At 57.0% G+C, this 15,727-nt stretch overlaps 2 protein-coding genes across 4 annotated transcripts; one reads left to right on the top strand and one right to left on the bottom strand.

Moving 5' to 3' along the window:
* Window positions 1-14: 14 nt before the first annotated feature.
* On the bottom strand, window positions 15-9,570 carry IDH3G (isocitrate dehydrogenase (NAD(+)) 3 non-catalytic subunit gamma). 2 transcript variants are annotated; one of them, XM_045802427.2, is made up of 13 exons: window positions 9,363-9,570; window positions 5,662-5,700; window positions 5,295-5,306; window positions 4,969-5,066; window positions 4,198-4,310; window positions 2,893-2,953; window positions 2,662-2,794; window positions 2,388-2,521; window positions 1,960-2,062; window positions 1,724-1,870; window positions 666-760; window positions 523-583; window positions 15-214 (listed from the first exon to the last, which is right to left on the bottom strand). In XM_045802427.2, the coding sequence occupies exons 1-13, from the start codon at window positions 9,555-9,557 to the stop codon at window positions 113-115; spliced, it is 1,293 nt and encodes a 430-aa protein (XP_045658383.2). In that variant the 5' UTR covers window positions 9,558-9,570; the 3' UTR covers window positions 15-112. The 2 variants fall into 2 exon arrangements, with proteins under 2 accessions (XP_045658383.2, XP_087716275.1); XM_087860149.1 differs by lacking the exon at window positions 5,295-5,306 and having other exon boundaries at window positions 9,363-9,569.
* A 128-nt stretch (window positions 9,571-9,698) lies between these two features.
* On the top strand, window positions 9,699-13,757 carry SSR4 (signal sequence receptor subunit 4). Of its 2 annotated transcripts, none has more exons than XM_045802429.2 (6): window positions 9,699-9,887; window positions 11,807-11,922; window positions 12,664-12,738; window positions 12,933-13,022; window positions 13,330-13,395; window positions 13,588-13,757. In XM_045802429.2, the coding sequence occupies exons 1-6, from the start codon at window positions 9,821-9,823 to the stop codon at window positions 13,690-13,692; spliced, it is 519 nt and encodes a 172-aa protein (XP_045658385.1). In that variant the 5' UTR covers window positions 9,699-9,820; the 3' UTR covers window positions 13,693-13,757. The 2 variants fall into 2 exon arrangements, with proteins under 2 accessions (XP_045658385.1, XP_045658384.1); XM_045802428.2 differs by having other exon boundaries at window positions 9,706-9,887; window positions 11,804-11,922.
* Window positions 13,758-15,727: the final 1,970 nt, after the last annotated feature.

Below are 15,727 nucleotides of genomic sequence, written 5' to 3'. Positions count from 1 at the left end.
CACACCTGCCGAGATCTGGGGCAGAAGCTGATTTATTCTGGGGCCGCCCACCAAACTCGCTGGTGCACTGGGAACGGGAAGGGGGAGTGCTTTGAGGCGGTCCCGGGACGGCCTAGGCCTCCATTGCGCGGCCATTGATGATGCGGATGTGGCGGATGATGTCCTGGATGGCTTCCGATGTCGTACCTTGGCCCCCGATGTCTGGGGTATGCATCTGTGGGGGACGAGAAGACCTGAGCACACGCCAGGGGCCTGCCACCACCTGGCTCCTACCCTGCAGGCGGCCCGGGGCTGCCCATGATCTCCCACGGCTTGCAGGGGCTGGAAGTGACGGCAGGAAGGCAGTGGTCACAGCTAAAGCCCAGAAAGCCCTACCCACCCGGGTCCCACCCTCTCCTCGGGGGTGGCAGGAAGAGCCAGGTCACCACCTCCAGGCCCTCAGGTGGCACAGCAGCTCAACCCCTACTGGGGGAGGGGGTTGGGCAGAAGGCAGGGAAGAGGAGGGGAGCAGAGGAGCCTCACGTTTTCGTTGTCCATGGACGCCAACACGGCCTTGCGGATGGAGGTGGCGTAGGAATGGAGCCTAAGGAGGGAGAGCAGCTTTCAGGCCCTTCGGGCCTGGGAGCTGGCCGGGGGCGACAGCTGGGCATCAGGAAGTTGCTTACTTGAGGTGGTCGAGCATCATGCAACTTGCCAGCAGCGTGGCTGTGGGGTTGGCAATGTTCTTGTTGGCGATACTCTTGCCCGTGTTCCTTGTAGCCTAGAAGAGGCACGACAAAGGAAGGGGGTGGTGAAGGTAAGAATGTAGGGTATGTGATTCCACTGGTGTGAAGCATTCAGAACAGGCAAACCCACAGAGACAGAAAGCAGATCAGTGGGTGCCAGGGACGGGGGTAGGGAGTGCTTGCTAATGTGGCCGGGGTCACCTTTCAGGGTGCCAGAAATGTTCTGGAACCAGACAGAGGTGACACTTACACAATACTGTGCGTGCACTTAATACCCCTAAATTGCTCATTTTAAGTGGTTTTACTGGTATGTAAATTTTGCCTCACTTTTTAAAAAAACAGACTTAAAAACGGAAACTAAGAGATCAACAAAATGCGGTCTCTCCACACGGTGAGATATTATTCAGCCACAAAAAGGAACAAAGCCCTGAGCCGCGCTACAGTGTGGGTGAGCCTTAAAAAGACCACGCTAGACTTCAAACAAACAAACAAAAACAACTACGCCAAGGGAAAGAAGCCCACATGGTGTAAGACTCCACTCGTAGGGACACCCAGGTGGCTCAGTCCGTTAAGCGTCTGACTCTTGATTTTGACTCAGGTCAGGATCTCAGGGTCCTGAGCTGCAGCCCTCAGGCTCCATGCTCAGCGTGGAGTCTGCTTCCCCACTCCCTCTGCCCCCCCCAAGTGTGTGCTTACATTAAAATAAATAAGTCAGTCTAAAAAAAAAAAAAACACAAAACCTCCATTTATAGAAGATAGTCAGAAGAGGCCAACCACAGGGACAGAAAGCAGATGAGTGGTGGCCAGGGGCTGGGAGGAGGGGCATGGCAGTGACAACTAACAAGTACAGGATTTTGTTTTTGGGGGGATGACAACATTCTGGAATGAGATATGGCCGCACAACTCTGAATAATCTAAAACCACTGAATCTTTATACTTTCAGTGAACTGGATGATACACGAGTTACAGAGCACAAAGGGGCCACTGGCGCCACTCACCGTCTCAAACACAGCGTACACGTGGCCATAGTTGGCCCCAGCCACGAGGCCAGGGCCCCCAACCAGTCCTGCACAGACGTTGTTGACAATGTTACCATAGAGATTGGGCATCACCATGACATCAAACTGCTGGGGCCGGGACACCAGCTGCAGGACAAGGAGACAGACAGGAGCTTGAGCACGAGCAGCCCGCAGTGTCCGAGGCGGGCAGCCGGGGAGCCCAGCAGGCCAGCTACCTGCATGGTGGTGTTGTCCACGATCATATTCTCAAAGGTGATCTGGGGATAGCGGGCTGCCACCTCCTTGCAGCACTGGAGGAAGAGCCCATCCCCCAGTTTCCTAGGAGGGAGCATAAGACACCAGCTTGGCCATTGTAATAGTCAGTTGGAGGAATGGGGCGTGCAGATGGCCACAGAAGCTGGGTTCTAACCTCTAACCAGTCCCCTGTGTGTAAGACAAGCATAATCCCACTCTCCCTCCCCAAAGTGTGCACTGTGGTAAACCCACACCTGGCAAGAGGGCACACCCCTGAGCACGGCCCCTTGCTGGACGGCTGGGGTTCTGGGCCCCAAGTCCCTGAGAGCAGGCCCAAGGAGGGTGTTCAATTCAGCTGTTTCACAACTGCTTGCAGAACGGGCAGGAGCACTGCAGGGGTGGGGCGTACATGATGTTGGCCTTGTGCACAGCTGTCACTTTCTTGCGCCCGCTCTCCTGAGCCAGTTTGAAGGCATATTCGGCAATGCGCAGGGACTTGGCCTTCGTGATGATCTTCAGGCTCTCCACCACTCCAGCCACACTCTGGGACGGGGGCAGGGAGAAGAGACCCTCTGGCACAGGTTTCTCTTTCGGTCTGGCTTTCCTTACTGTAGACCCTGGCCGGGCTCGTCCCCAGTCCTCATGACCCAAGGGGATAAGGGGACAGTCCGGGTCTCACCCACCTCATGTTCTAGGCTGCTGTACTCGCCCTCTGTGTTTTCCCGGACAATGAGGATATCTATGTCCCTGTGCCGGGTCACCACTCCTGGCAGGCTCTTACAGTGGATGACATTGGCATAGAGGTCCAGGCTGGTGCTGGGGACACAAAGAGAAGAGGAGCCGGCCAATGCCACAACTGTCTGCTGGCACGCTCCACCTGCACTGAGCCTCGACCCTGTGTACCGGGTTCTCACCGAAGGATGTTATTTCGGGATTTGTGGGACGGTGGCAGATTATGGTTTGTTTCGATGTTGCCTGCAAGACAGAAAGAAGATAGGCTGGTGAGGGGGCCCCCAGGCTCAGCCACGCCATGCCACCATATTCCACTTCCTGAGCAAGGGAATGCGTGCCAAAGGCAGCTCCAACCTGGGGAGAAGACGGCTTTCAACAGCAGAAAGACCTCACAGAATGCCCGGGCGTCACTCCCACTGTAAGCCCTAGGAAGGCACGCGTTTGGTTCACTGATGGCTTCCGAGAACCTAGAACAGCACCTGGCATGTAGCAGGCACTTGATAAATACTGACTGAATGAACAAATGAATGGACAAGGGTTGGCCGCTAGCCAAGAGATCTTGCCAGACCCTGGGCAGGAAATGGCAAGATCAGGGTCTGGCTGGATAGAAAGTGACCACTCCTGCTTACTAACAGGCTGGCTAGCCAGGCTGGCGCCAGCAATGTGACCTTGGCCAGCGTCACTGTTAGGCCCCGCGTTGAGGTGCCACATGAGCCTGGGCTCAGGGGCAGGTGGGGGCTGCCTGGAAAAGACTATAGCTTGGCCTGGGATGGACCCAGGGCAAAAAGAAGAGGAGCAGCAGGGGGCCAGCAGTCGCCAGGAAAAGGCAGTCCATCAGAGAGTGCCAAGTAGAGCAGGCTTTTCTCAGGGCCCACTGGGGCCACCGCCCCCTCCGAGTCACACCATGCCTACACTGCCTTGACCCAGTGTCTTAGGCACCGTGCAGTTGCCACATCAGCCCCTCCTCTTGACTGCCAGGGCCTGGGACTCTAGCCGGATTCAGCTTTGCTCACACAGAGCAGGTGATGGGCTCTAATTTACAAGATGAGTAATACAAAGAGCTTAAGAACGTGTACCAAATCAAGGCAAGCACAGGAAGGGCTGGAACTCCTGTCTGTGACACCCGCAGCTGCGCTGGCTAGAGCCAAGGCGGCAGGCCCAGGGCTAAAACTGCATCTCTGTGACATCTGGTTTGTGAAAAAGGCTCTGAGGGCCAAAGCTGGCCCCAGCAGAGAGGGCTGCCCCAAGACAGAAGGGGGTGGGAGGAAGCCCTTTACTGAACAGGCTCCCACGCAGCCTACTGCCACCAAGATCTCAGAATCGCAGCACGGACAGGACCCCAGAAGCTTCTGTTCACTCTTCAAGCACAAGGGTCCTCCCTAGCCAGAAAAGCCCTGAAGTCAGAGTTGGGCAGCCCCAGGGACAAGCGTCAGCTTGGCAATGAAAGGAATCATGCATGCTGTCCCATACTGGCCCCCTGAACTCACCCTTCAGGGCCACACGGTTCCGACGGATGGCCATGATGGCGTTGCGGATGTCCTCTTCATCAGCATTGGAGCTCACATGCACCTCTTCAAAGTCCACCGGCACACACGCGTGCCTGGAGCGGAACTGGGTCAAGGTGGCTGGCCCCGAGCACCCCCCATGCCTCCTTTAGGAAGCCTGCCTGGACCACTGGATACAGAGGCCTCTCCACCACTGCTGCCCACCCTGACCTGACTGTGGCTGAGAGGAGACTGGGACCACCTGCGCCAACTAATGGGGAGATACTTGAACTCTACAACACTTAGCAGGACTGGCAGCACCTTCCCCACACCCAGGCCAGCCTGGCAAGATCATAGGCACTAGGACAAAAAGCCTGGGCTTACAGCCATCCTGCCACTGTCTTACTGGGTGCTAAGGCAAAAGCCCCAGCCAGTGGGCTTCTGGGCTTACGACCCCTCTTGGCACAGTTCTTTTTTTTTTTTTTTAAGATTTTATTTTATTTATTTGACAGAGAGAGAGACAGCCAGTGAGAGAGGGAACAAAAGCAGGGGGAGTGGGAGAGGAAGAAGCAGACTCCCCACTGAGCAGGGAGCCCGATGCGGGGCTCGATCCCAGGACCCTGGGATCACGCCCCGAGCCAAAGGCAGATGCTTAACAACTGAGCCACCCAGGCGCCCCCCTCTTGGCACAGTTCTTAAGCCACCCCACTCCCGGGTGGGCCCAGGGTACAACCTCCCCTAGGGGTACAGGAGGTGGGCCCAGGGGCTGTGTACCTGAACACAGACTTGACATGCAACATGAGCTCTGGCCCGATGCCATCCCCCGGGATCATGGTCACCGTGTGCCGCCCACCATACTTAGCCGATGGAGGCTAGAAGGAGGGGAGGGTGAAAGTTGGCCCGGTGGGCCAGGCAATCATGAGGCAATCAGCTCGGAGTATCTGACCCCAGCGCCCGGTCCCACCCCAGACAGGTCTGATCATGGGGGCCCCTTGTTCAGGACACCAGCAGAAGCAGTCCCCACCCCCGCCTGGACTTGGGTCAATCCCAAAGCAACTAAAAGCCCCAAAACTTAACAGGCAGATGAGAAGAATACTCACAATTGTCTGTTGCTAGAGGGGGAACAGGAGGGAAGAAGACACCAATCAGCCAAAGTTGGAGGAACAAGGTTGTGCCCAGAGCATGGGGCCTTTTCCCTGGGGGTACTGTGTAGTACAGTTCGGGTAGGGAGAAGGGGTGGGCTCCCTCTGGAGATCATGCCTCAGAGGGAAGGCCACGGAGGGCCAGGGAACAAAGCCACAACACACACACATACGCATATGCACACACATACACACCTCTATACACACACATATACCCACACGTACACACTACACGTGCACAGACGGGGCATACATGCGTAAACACAAGTATACATATGTGCAAGCACACACGGACACATCACACAACGCTCTGGCAGGCACTTACTGAGACGCTCCTCCGGGGGACCTCGTGGGCACCGAGAACCTGGCAAAGAGAACCCAGGTGCCAGCAGTTGTTGTCCAGCCCAGAAAGTCAATTTGGCGAAGACCAGCTGAAGTCTTGGCAGGGAAGAGAGACCATCCCCACCATACCCAGACAGGTCCCACGTGTCATCCCCTCACCTCCACCATGTACCAGCAACTGGTGAACAGCACACAGTACACGCCCACACAAATGGCTCCAGAGCCTCCATTTCCCAAGGACCAGCCAGGCAAAGCACCACAGAGGGTCGCCGCAACCCTTTATGCTTCCTTCAACCCCACAGTCAGTGGTTGAAGAAATGTCTGTCTCCCTCCCCCTCCTTTGTTGTTTGATTCTTTTCCAGCCAATTATTCCTGCTCAGTGATGTCTGCTGTCCATAACACGGAAACGTTGGCACAGTAAACATTGCACGATAGGGAAACCATTATAACAAACCACAGGACCATCACGACAATCATTTTATCATTTTTGAGATCTTTTTTTCCTTATTGCAAAAGCAGTATATAGTCCTAACACAGAGATCAGGAGAGAAAGACAGCACCCAGCCCCCTGTCCACCCAGAGACAATCACTGTTGGCATTCCGGGGAATGGCCCTTCAGAATCACAAGTCCAAAGCAAACACGGCACGGAAAACCCAACCATTCTTACAAGAATAACAGACACCAATCTCTTAGAAGGCATTCATAAAAAATTGCAAAACTGCTTTGTGACCTACATGGAAGATGAATGTCCCCAACCCCCTGACTCAGAAACAGCCACGTTTAGCCACACAAAAGCCATGTCTGACAGCTCCAGAGTAAAAGCCACCCGAGCCAAAAGGGACAGGTGTTGAGAAGTGATTCATCTGGAGTCCCCACATTATCCTGGAGGTAGAAGCCTGTGTCCCAGGCCCCACTGCAGGGGGGTTATGGGTCCTCCCTGCTATGCCCCACCTGGGAACACACCCAGGTATCCCTCAATCCAAAGAGGAAGGGACAGAGCCAAGGTCCTTCTTATCATTTGGAGATGCCCTGCCACCTGCCTACTGGGACAGCAGCGGAGTGTTCCATCCAATAGCATAGTCACCGTGGCCATTTTGCAAAGAGCCAGGCCTTCCTGCTAGAAGTCTAGAAAGCTCAGACAGAGACAGACCATCCCTTGGGGTCTCCCCGACTGGTATTCACAAGGCACCCAACTGCACAAGCTCTGGCAACACTGGTGTGCTGGTCACCCACCCAAGCCAGGGGCCAGGAGAGGGGTGACTACTAGGACAAAAGGCTCCAGCTGTTAGCTCATCCATGTGGCCCCTGGATCTGCAGCGACAGGCACACTTGTGGCTTTCCTATTTTTCTTTCCGGCACTTGTCAGTATCTGGATTCATCTTATTTGTAGGCTCTTGATAAAAAACTTGTGGAAGGAGGCTTCCACTGCCCTTCTTCTAGGAAGCCTTCCCTGATGCCTAAGGCTGCAGAACCATAGGTCCCCCTGGGCGCCCAAAGCCCTACCTACTCCCTCCCCCACCAACCACAATCTCCCTAGGCTGTCCCTAGCAACTGCCTCGCTCCCTCCCCAAACCCTAAACTCCTGAGAGCGGAAGCCATGTCTGCCCAGCTCCTTACTGTCCTCCCAAGACTTAACAGAATGCCTGGTCCAGAGCTTGGACATAAGAAACATTTCCCGAATTACTGAGCACATCAGAAAATGGAGGAAGGGATGGTGGGTTTGGGGGCCAGGGAGGCCTCGGTCCAAATCCACCATCTGCTATTTTTGGTAGCAAACAGCTTAACCTTGCTGAGCTTCCTGTCCTCACCTGAAACCCATGGACTAGAAATGCCCACTTTATGTGGCTGCTGGGAGGATGCAGCAAGCCATTTGGTCCCCAGCAGGGCATACCCACCCCTTCACCCCACCAGCTCCTTAGGCCAGTGTTCAGCACTTGGTAGACCCCTACGGCTCCCAGCAGTAATTCCTCCTGGGAGTCCACAGGCACTAGGCAAGTAACCCGGCCACAGTGGTGAGCCTCCACCTGCGCCTAGCTCTGTATCTGGGCAACCACCCCCAGCCCCCTCCCTTGGATCACACCACCACCTGAGCTAAACCTCTCCTTCATCTGGTCCCTATGCTAGAGGTTTCTTCAGGCTTTAGCCAAAGACCCAGAGAGCTCTCAAGATAGACTGACTTTCCTATCTTGCTCTGGACAGATACAGGCACGTTCTTCCTTCAGGGGGTCACAAAGTTCTGCCTCACACCTACACTGCCCTGTGAAGCCACCCATCAAAGAAGCCCAGTTTAAGGCAGGACAGGATATATGCACAGGCCTACTGCTCATTCATTAAGCAGGAGGGTAGACTATCAGTAATCCTTTGATAGTGCCACAGAAAGAAAGGAGTCCAGGGTGGTATGTGTTCCTGCCAAAGGATTCCCACACTCCAAATCTTAGTGAGGCTTCTTTCTTCAGCATGTTCTGTTAGATCAAGTGCCAATGGTGGCTGCATGTTTTCCCATAAGACCCCAATTGGTGGGACCAAACATCTGGGGTTCATCTCTAAAGCTTCCCATACCCAGGACAACCAGTATCAGGGCAAGGTACTGCCCAGCTACCAACTGTCCCCTGCTCACCCCCCCAACATGGACAGAAACACACACAGAAGAGGAAGTCAGGGAGGAGACAGAGACCAAGACCCCATGGGAGCCTAGCTGTCAGGACCTCTGGAAAGCCCCTCATCAGCAAGTTAGGAGAAATCAGAATTTCATAAAGCATAAGCTGTCACGGGGTAGCCTTCCTGAGGGGTCAGAGGGCAGAAGCCTATCAGAAGTGTCCACAAGGAGTGTCAGCAAAGTCACAGGATTCTGGAAGGTCAGGGTTGGCTAGATCCTTTGAGACAGAGGGGAAACTGGAGCCCAGAGACAGGAGGGTGGCCATACTGTCGGTCAGTGGGGGGAGCCAGGCCTGGAGGTCATACCTCTTGACCCCTAGAGCCAGTCCCAGCTCTCTGATGCTTCGGATGGCTTCCGACCCACCCTGGGACTAAATTATCCTCGCTTAAGTATGTAAAGGAAGAGGAATGAGACCCGAATAACCAAGATCCTAAACGGAGAACTGAGGAAGCAAAGCCCCCACACGGCGTCCCACCTCACCAGTCTCAGAAAATCTAGCTCCCTCCCATTCCAGAAGGCTGCAGGGAAAAGGCATCTGGGCCTATAAAAATGTCCGGGGGTGGCGTGTGGTTTCGGGAGTGCTGGCAAAGTCTGGTTCTCCAACTCCACTGGGACAAGTGACAAATTGGTCCGCAATAGAAAAACCCGAGGACGAAAGGGGGCTGGGAACCGGATTCCTAAGGCGGCAAGAACGAGGCGGGCCGGGGCACGTGACCGCCTCGGGAGGGCTCCCACAATGACACCAGGGAGGTGACACTCGGCCCGCTGCTGCCCACTCTCCCCGCCTGTCCGGAGCTCCCCCCGCCCGCCCTAGATGCAGACCCCTGGGGAAGCCGGGCAAGGGCCAACTTTACCCAAGCCTCTCACTGACAGAGGAGACAGCCAATCAACTCCAGCGCGTAGCCATCTCCCCGCCCCTCACGGGGCCCACAGCCAATCGGGCTCCAAGACGCTCCGCAAGCCAGCGGTCTCCGGATCGGCCCAGCAAGCGCTGCGGCTGTCCCCACGGCCCGCTGCCCCTTCTCACCTCCCAAGGACGGCAGAGGAGGGCCGGTCTGAGCGCCGCCTTCGCAGCGCCGCTGACGACCGCTGCCACCTTCAGCGCCATGACGGAAAGTGACAGCAGCCGCACGTCCAGACACGCAGATACCGCTCTCGCGATAGTTAGAGTGCGAAGTGAAGAAGTGGGCACGGACCCAGCAGTGCGCACGCGCACGCCCATGCCGGTTGCCGCGCCCCTTTCCGACGCCGAGAGCGCCGCCGCCCCCGCCGCCGCCGTCGCCGTCGCCGTCGCCATCTTGATGGGGCGGCCACCTGGGCCTCTGGTCTGGGGAGGGGACACGTCAGTGCCGCCAGCGACGTCACAGGCCCGCCTGGCCCGCCGGCGCCTGATTGGCTGCCACCGCTGCTTACGCGTCGCGCTTCCTCGTCTGCCCCTCGTGTTCAGGGGAGTCGCTCTCTTTTTCCCTCGGCAGAGAAGAGGCGATGGCGGCGCTGGCATCTCTCGGCGCCCTGGCGCTACTCCTGCTGTCCAGCCTCTCCTGCTGCTCAGGTAGCGGCCTGGCCGGAGCTCCTTTCTGGCGAGCCTCTCTCCCACGACTGGTGGTGCGTGGGGGGAGGAGGGGTGCGGGCGAAGCAGGGGTTCTGGGCCTTCTTTCTCTGAGAGGCAGGTGGCCTCGGGGCGCGGCGACCGAGGCCGCCACGCGCTCTTGCACCACACACGTTTACCCAGCAGCCGGGCTGCTGGAAGAAACAGCCAAAGCTTTCCTCTGTCTGTTCCCTCGAGGAAGAGTCCCCGAGTCTTCCCATGCGCCCGCTTCCCAGCTCCAGCAGGGAAAGTGACACGTCCCTGCTCCCCCTTCCAGAGCTCCCAGTTCCGGGGGGCTGACAAGACCAAAACTCTGCAGCGCAGGGCGATGGGAGTGAGAAACTAGGCTGGTGGGAGAGGAGCCACCTGGCCCGGTGAGGTGGGACCAGGCCTCTCCAGGCAGGGAGCTGTAAGTGAAGAGAGGAAGCAGGGATGGGCCAGGCAGAGGGGCCATGAACGTGGGCAAGTTAGACAGGAGCAGCAGAAGAGGGAAGAAAAGGTAAAAGGGGTTGGGGAGGGGAGGGCTTGGTTGCCAGGCCTGACTGTTGACTTTTTCCCTGAGGCCGTGGTGTATTCTTAAGGGGCTTTTCAGCAGAGCTGAGCCACAGATCAGTGAACATTCTTGAGAGATTCTTAACACCTGGTGGCAGGGTTGAGCTCAGACTGGAGTCCAGAAGTGTGTTTAGGAGGAGGTCTTTGCCAGAAGCAGCGCTAAGCTTGGAGGGCCTAGACAGGGTCCAGGATGCCTTCTACACATACACTTTACCTGCCCTGCTCAAGTCAGAGCCTTTGGTGCCTGAAGTGTTTCATCAGCCTAACTGGCTTTCCTGCCTGCACCCTCCTCACCTGCCCCTTGGGAATTACCCACGGTGTAGCCAGTGATGTCTGGAAAGGACAAACCTAGCTTTAAAACCCTTCGGTGCTCCACAGGGTCCGTAGGAAAATGGCCAAGCTTAGTGGGACACAGACGTGGCTCCTGAGAACCAGCCCCCACTGATGTTCCCAGGCACCTTCCTCCTGCTGCCCAGATCCAGAGCTTCTCCATCTCAGTCGAGTACATGGCTGTGCCAGGACACATTCAGAGGGCAGTTGGCTGAGAACTTTCCCACTGGTAGCATCTGCTTGGCACCCTGTGATTTAGGCAGTGCCCTTCCTATAACCTGTAGGAGTTAGGCCTCTAGCAGTGTGGAGGTGGCTGAGGCAGCATCTTTTCCAGGTAGCCCTGTTAAAGGGGACAAGCTGTGCCCATTTCCTTCCCTTGAGCAATGCTGGGTCCAGTCTTGGCCTTCTATCAACAGAGGCTGGAGGTATAGACCCCTTCATTCTCAAGTCCTCATGTATCAAAAGCAGCACAACGCTTGATGTCTGCAGAGGATGCCTTCAGTAAACTGCCCAGGGCCACGTATGGCTCTGAATTGAAGTTCGTCTGCCCCATAGGCTTCAGGGTGCTCCAGGGCAGGCTGCAGCCCCAGATCATTGCATGGCTTCCCTGTCCACAGGTCCAGGCACAGGTGCCGGTTGTGCAGTGAATCCATCCAGCTGCTGCTGCCCCTCCCCCCAACACACACGTACTTTTTGTCTCTCCCTCCCTCTCCCCTGTTCTTTTGTCCTCACATTTAGGTTCCAACTGTACAAAGCCTTTCTGTCCACTCCACCTCCCCAGCCTTCTTTCAAGGCCATCCCACCCTACCCCCCCCCTTACTGCTGCATTTCTGACTAAGCATTTGGATCTGTCTCCCGCATCCCATCTGATAGGTTGCAAAGGGCCCTGTGTGTCAGCTGACGAGGTCTGGGAGGTGGGTCTGGGTGGTCCCTTCTGCCCCCTAGCCCAGCACACACAAGTTGGGCTTTACATAGACATGTCTACCTCCTCCCCACAGCAGAGGCCTGCGTGGAGCCCCAGATCACCCCTTCCTACTACACCACCTCGGATGCCGTCATTTCCACTGAAACTGTTTTCATCGTGGAGATCTCCCTGACGTGCAAGAACAGGGTCCAGGTGAGGCAGTGGGGGTTCAGCCAGGAGCATGCTGGGGCAAGAGGCAAGCAGTGAGCCTGGGACCTGCGGCATCAGTTCCTCACTGGCAGTTAATGGGGTCAGACCCATGTACCCATGCAGACAGAATGAGGATGTTGACTTACAGCTATAGGAGAGAGGGGTCAGGGTACAGCCAGGCCAGACTGTTTAAAGCATGTGTTCCTAGTCTGCCTAGAATGTGAAAACGTAGACTTCTTGCTGTGCCTGATAAGAGCATATGCTGAAGTGAGAAACAGCAGGGTGTTAGCCCCCGGGCTCCTGTATCCCTTTGCTTGTTGCTCTCTGCCGAGGTGGCCTTTCTGGTCTGGGTACGACACTCCTTAGATGGCTCATTGGGCACCCCCTGACCCCAACACCCACTTCCAGGCTCAGAGGAATAACGAGTACACTTCAGTCATCCTGCTCACAGTTAACAGGCTTGCTGTGGCTAGGCCACAAGGGGGGATGTGCCCCCCCAGAGGGGAGACATGCAGAGAGGCAGTAACAACATCAATGGGGGTGGGCTTCCTGGCACAGCCCTGGTTTGTGGTAGGCTACCTCCATGGTTCTCACATGGTGCCCCCTGCGAGACACACTGCAGTCCCCAACTGTGTGTAGACTCCCTGCCCATAGGCCATGGATGCTGCTGTGAGCAGCACAATGGGACTTCTGCTGATCACCGGAGAGGGGAGAAGGTGACTCTCTTTTTGTCCCCTCCCCCAGAACATGGCTCTTTATGCTGATGTCAGTGGAAAACAATTTCCTGTCACCCGGGGCCAGGACGTGGGGCGTTATCAGGTAAGGGATGCTGCAGTTGTCATTTTGAGGGGAAGCCACCTGTTCACTGGTATGACTTTGAAGCCCTAGGGGTGGCCCAGTGGAGGAGGATTGAGGTTCTCTGACACGGGCGGCTGGTGGCAGTACTGTCAGCACTAGCCGGAGGTCTTGGTGTGTCCACTGCACCCAGCCCCTGCCAAACATCCCCAACCCAGGTATCCTGGAGCCTAGACCACAAGAGCGCCCACGCAGGTACCTATGAGGTCAGATTCTTCGATGAGGAGTCCTACAGCCTCCTGAGAAAGGTGAGGATCAGTCACCTGGAGCCCCGCCCAGGCCTCCAGGAGGGAGGGCACCCCCCACTTCCACAGCCGTCTCCAGCATGCAGCCCCTGTCACTGAAGCTCCAGGCCAGTAGGGGCCTCGCTTTCGCAGAGCAGAACAGGGCCGGGTCGGGACTTTCCGGACCACACGCCACACCTGTCCTTGCACCTCCCATGTTCCTCTCTTGCCTAGTTCTCCTCTTTTCCATGAGTCGGGCCAATGTTCCTGCGTGTCCAACCCCTCCCCACCCCACCTGGCAGCACCCCTGACCCCAGCATCTCCCTTGCAGGCTCAGAGAAATAACGAGGACATTTCCATCATCCCACCGCTGTTCACAGTCAGTGTGGACCATCGGGTGAGTGGGCTGAAGAGGCTGGCCCAGTCTCAGGGGAGGCAGGGAGCACACAGCAAGCCTCGCCCATTTTAAGGGGTGGGATTGGGCTGTAGTTCGCCGTTGTGTCTTTGTGCCCTGGAGGGAGAGCGATTGGGGCTGGCTGGCTCCTCGCCCGGCTCTCCCCTGAGCTGGCTTTGGTCTCCTTTCTTGCAGGGCACATGGAATGGGCCCTGGGTCTCCACCGAGGTGTTGGCCGCAGCCATTGGCCTAGTGATCTACTACCTGGCCTTCAGTGCCAAGAGTCACATCCAGGCCTGAAGGTGGCGCCCCTGGGCTATTGCTACTTTCAATAAACAGTTGCTGGCTATGACCGGGATTCAAAACATGGGCTCCTGACTTGCGTTGTCCTGCCTTCTACACATGGGCAGAGCCGGGCAGCCGGCGCCCATATCCACCTGGACAACGCGGGTACTGAGTGGGGTCGGGGCTGGAGCTCCCCAGCCTCTTGTGTTTGCTCCACGCTCTGCCATCGCAGGCTCTCTTTCTTTGGCCCCCAGTTCAGCCTTCGCTGCCTGCTGCCCCCTTTGCCTTCTGTCTCTCCCAGCTGCCTGCGCAGGTTTGGGTGGGGCGTGGGGTTGCCCTTCCAGCCCACACGTGCTGTCTTCTGGCAGAGAGGATTGCCTTGTTCTGTCCTGCCCTCACTCAGCTGCTCGGGCAAAGCGGCGTCTCTGTGGCCTGCTCAGGAGAGGGCCTCTGACCTCCTGCCGCTGGAAGGGCAACTACCCAGAGAAGGTCAGGCTGCTCCCAACTTCTCTGAAGTCCAGCAGTCACAACACATGTAGATGCAGCCCCAGCTGCCTTCAAAATGCCTTGTGTGGAGTCCTAGGCAGGAGTGATTACTCTGCTTGCTGTTCTGAAGAGCACCGTGCATCCCCCCAGCTCACTGACGTGTCCCCCTGGATCACTGACCTAGCTGTCGCTAAGCCTGGCAGCCAAGGGGTGCTCACACCCCGCCTCCTCTGTTGCCTCCCAAGTGTGTTCTCACTTCGCGGTGTCGGGTGGGACATGTGGAAGGCACAGGACGTTGGAAAGATGACATGGGCCCCCCCATCCCTGAGGAGCCAGCTGCCAGCCTTTTCCGGTTTGGCCTTGCACCTTCTCTCTGCCCCTCTTCCCTGAACACCTAGTGCTCTGCAGCAGAGGGGGGCTGGGCTTGTGACCCAGCACTGCCTGGGGACCTCTTCCAGACAAGGGCACACCAGCCTCTCCCTGTTCTTGTCTCTCAGTCCTCTGGAAATGGGTTGGGATGGAGAGACTGGCAGGAGTGGGAGGCCCTGGGGAAAAGCTGGCTCCTTACTCCCAAGGGCTGGGGCTACAGCAGACTTGGGGCTGAGTCCCCTGATGATTGGACCAGGCTAGGACTACTGGTGGTGGTGGGTGGACTTTCTGGATTTCGGAGAAAGACCCATGGTGGGAGTTCAAGGGGTGCCTGCTACTCCTCCTTACTGCCAAGGAGTGAAGGGAGATGAGTCCCCACGTTCTGCCAACAGCCTGTGCAGGGCAGGCAGGGTGGACAAAATGGCAGCTGTTGCCCGCTTAGTGGGTCTTGATTCTGCTCGATGGCAATAGGACCCAAATGTGAGCTCACTATTGCAGGGCAATCAGTCGCTAAGGGTTGCTAGCCCTCCTGGTACCACCTCTCCCAGAGTCCCAGTGTTGGCTTCTACGTGGCAAGGGACTCCAGTTTATGGGCCTGTCTTGGCCCACATCCCAAGAAAACTGGGCCTCCAGCACTCCCCTCTCCCCCAAGGCAAGAATGCAGTGCCTCTAGTACCGACCAAATGAGGCCCCCCCCAGCAACTGGAGAGGGACAACCAGGCAACAGCTGGCCTCGGTCTCCAACTGACCTCCACCCAGTTTCCTGCAGCAGGGACTGGGCGCTTGGAGCCCCATCCTCCACAAGGTCCACTTGTGGCCCAGGTATCCCCTCTAGAGGAAGAGATGTGTCCAGTGCTGGCCTCCAGAGGCCTTGGAGGGCAGAGGAAGACGACGCCTCCAGAACAACCGCAACCCCTCGGACTCCCATGTGCTCCTCACCCAGGAGCGCTGATGTTCCAGGCCTGCCTTGTGACTTGCTGGGCCTTCCCTCCCAGCTGCTCAGGCACCAGCTTACAGATGCAGCCAGCCCTCAGGCCCCAGCCTTCCCTGCAGAGCAGCTGGCTTCTGGGAACACTTGCTCGGATTTCTCAGCAAATTAGGGAAATTAATGAGAGGCCTATGTTGACGTCTCAATAGAATCTTAATGCATCCTTGCCCGCTTCAGCTGCTGGCAGCATCCCGTGTGTGTCAGGAG

Source organism: Ursus americanus, chromosome X (assembly GCF_024610735.1).
Source record: "Ursus americanus isolate L20-20 chromosome X, mUrsAme1.1.p, whole genome shotgun sequence".
In the NCBI taxonomy this organism is placed as follows: Eukaryota; Metazoa; Chordata; class Mammalia; order Carnivora; family Ursidae; genus Ursus; species Ursus americanus.
The sequence above is the reverse complement of the archived record's forward strand: the minus strand, read 5'-3'. Positions and strand labels throughout refer to the sequence as shown.

What these genes read in the sequence shown, in the direction of transcription:
- IDH3G (XM_045802427.2), bottom strand. Translation starts at nt 9,557, where the DNA reads ATGGGCGTGCGCGTGCGCACTGCTGGGTCCGTGCCCACTTCTTCACTT. An exon ending in TCCCGAAATAACATCCTTCG is followed by an intron (nt 2,795 to 2,892) that starts GTGAGAACCCGG and finishes TTGTGTCCCCAG; the next exon opens with CACCAGCCTGGACCTCTATG. An exon ending in ACAGCAGCCTAGAACATGAG is followed by an intron (nt 2,522 to 2,661) that starts GTGGGTGAGACC and finishes CCCCCGTCCCAG; the next exon opens with AGTGTGGCTGGAGTGGTGGA.
- SSR4 (XM_045802428.2), top strand. Translation starts at nt 9,821, where the DNA reads ATGGCGGCGCTGGCATCTCTCGGCGCCCTGGCGCTACTCCTGCTGTCC. An exon ending in CAGCCTCTCCTGCTGCTCAG is followed by an intron (nt 9,888 to 11,803) that starts GTAGCGGCCTGG and finishes TCCTCCCCACAG; the next exon opens with CAGAGGCCTGCGTGGAGCCC. An exon ending in AGGACGTGGGGCGTTATCAG is followed by an intron (nt 12,739 to 12,932) that starts GTAAGGGATGCT and finishes TCCCCAACCCAG; the next exon opens with GTATCCTGGAGCCTAGACCA.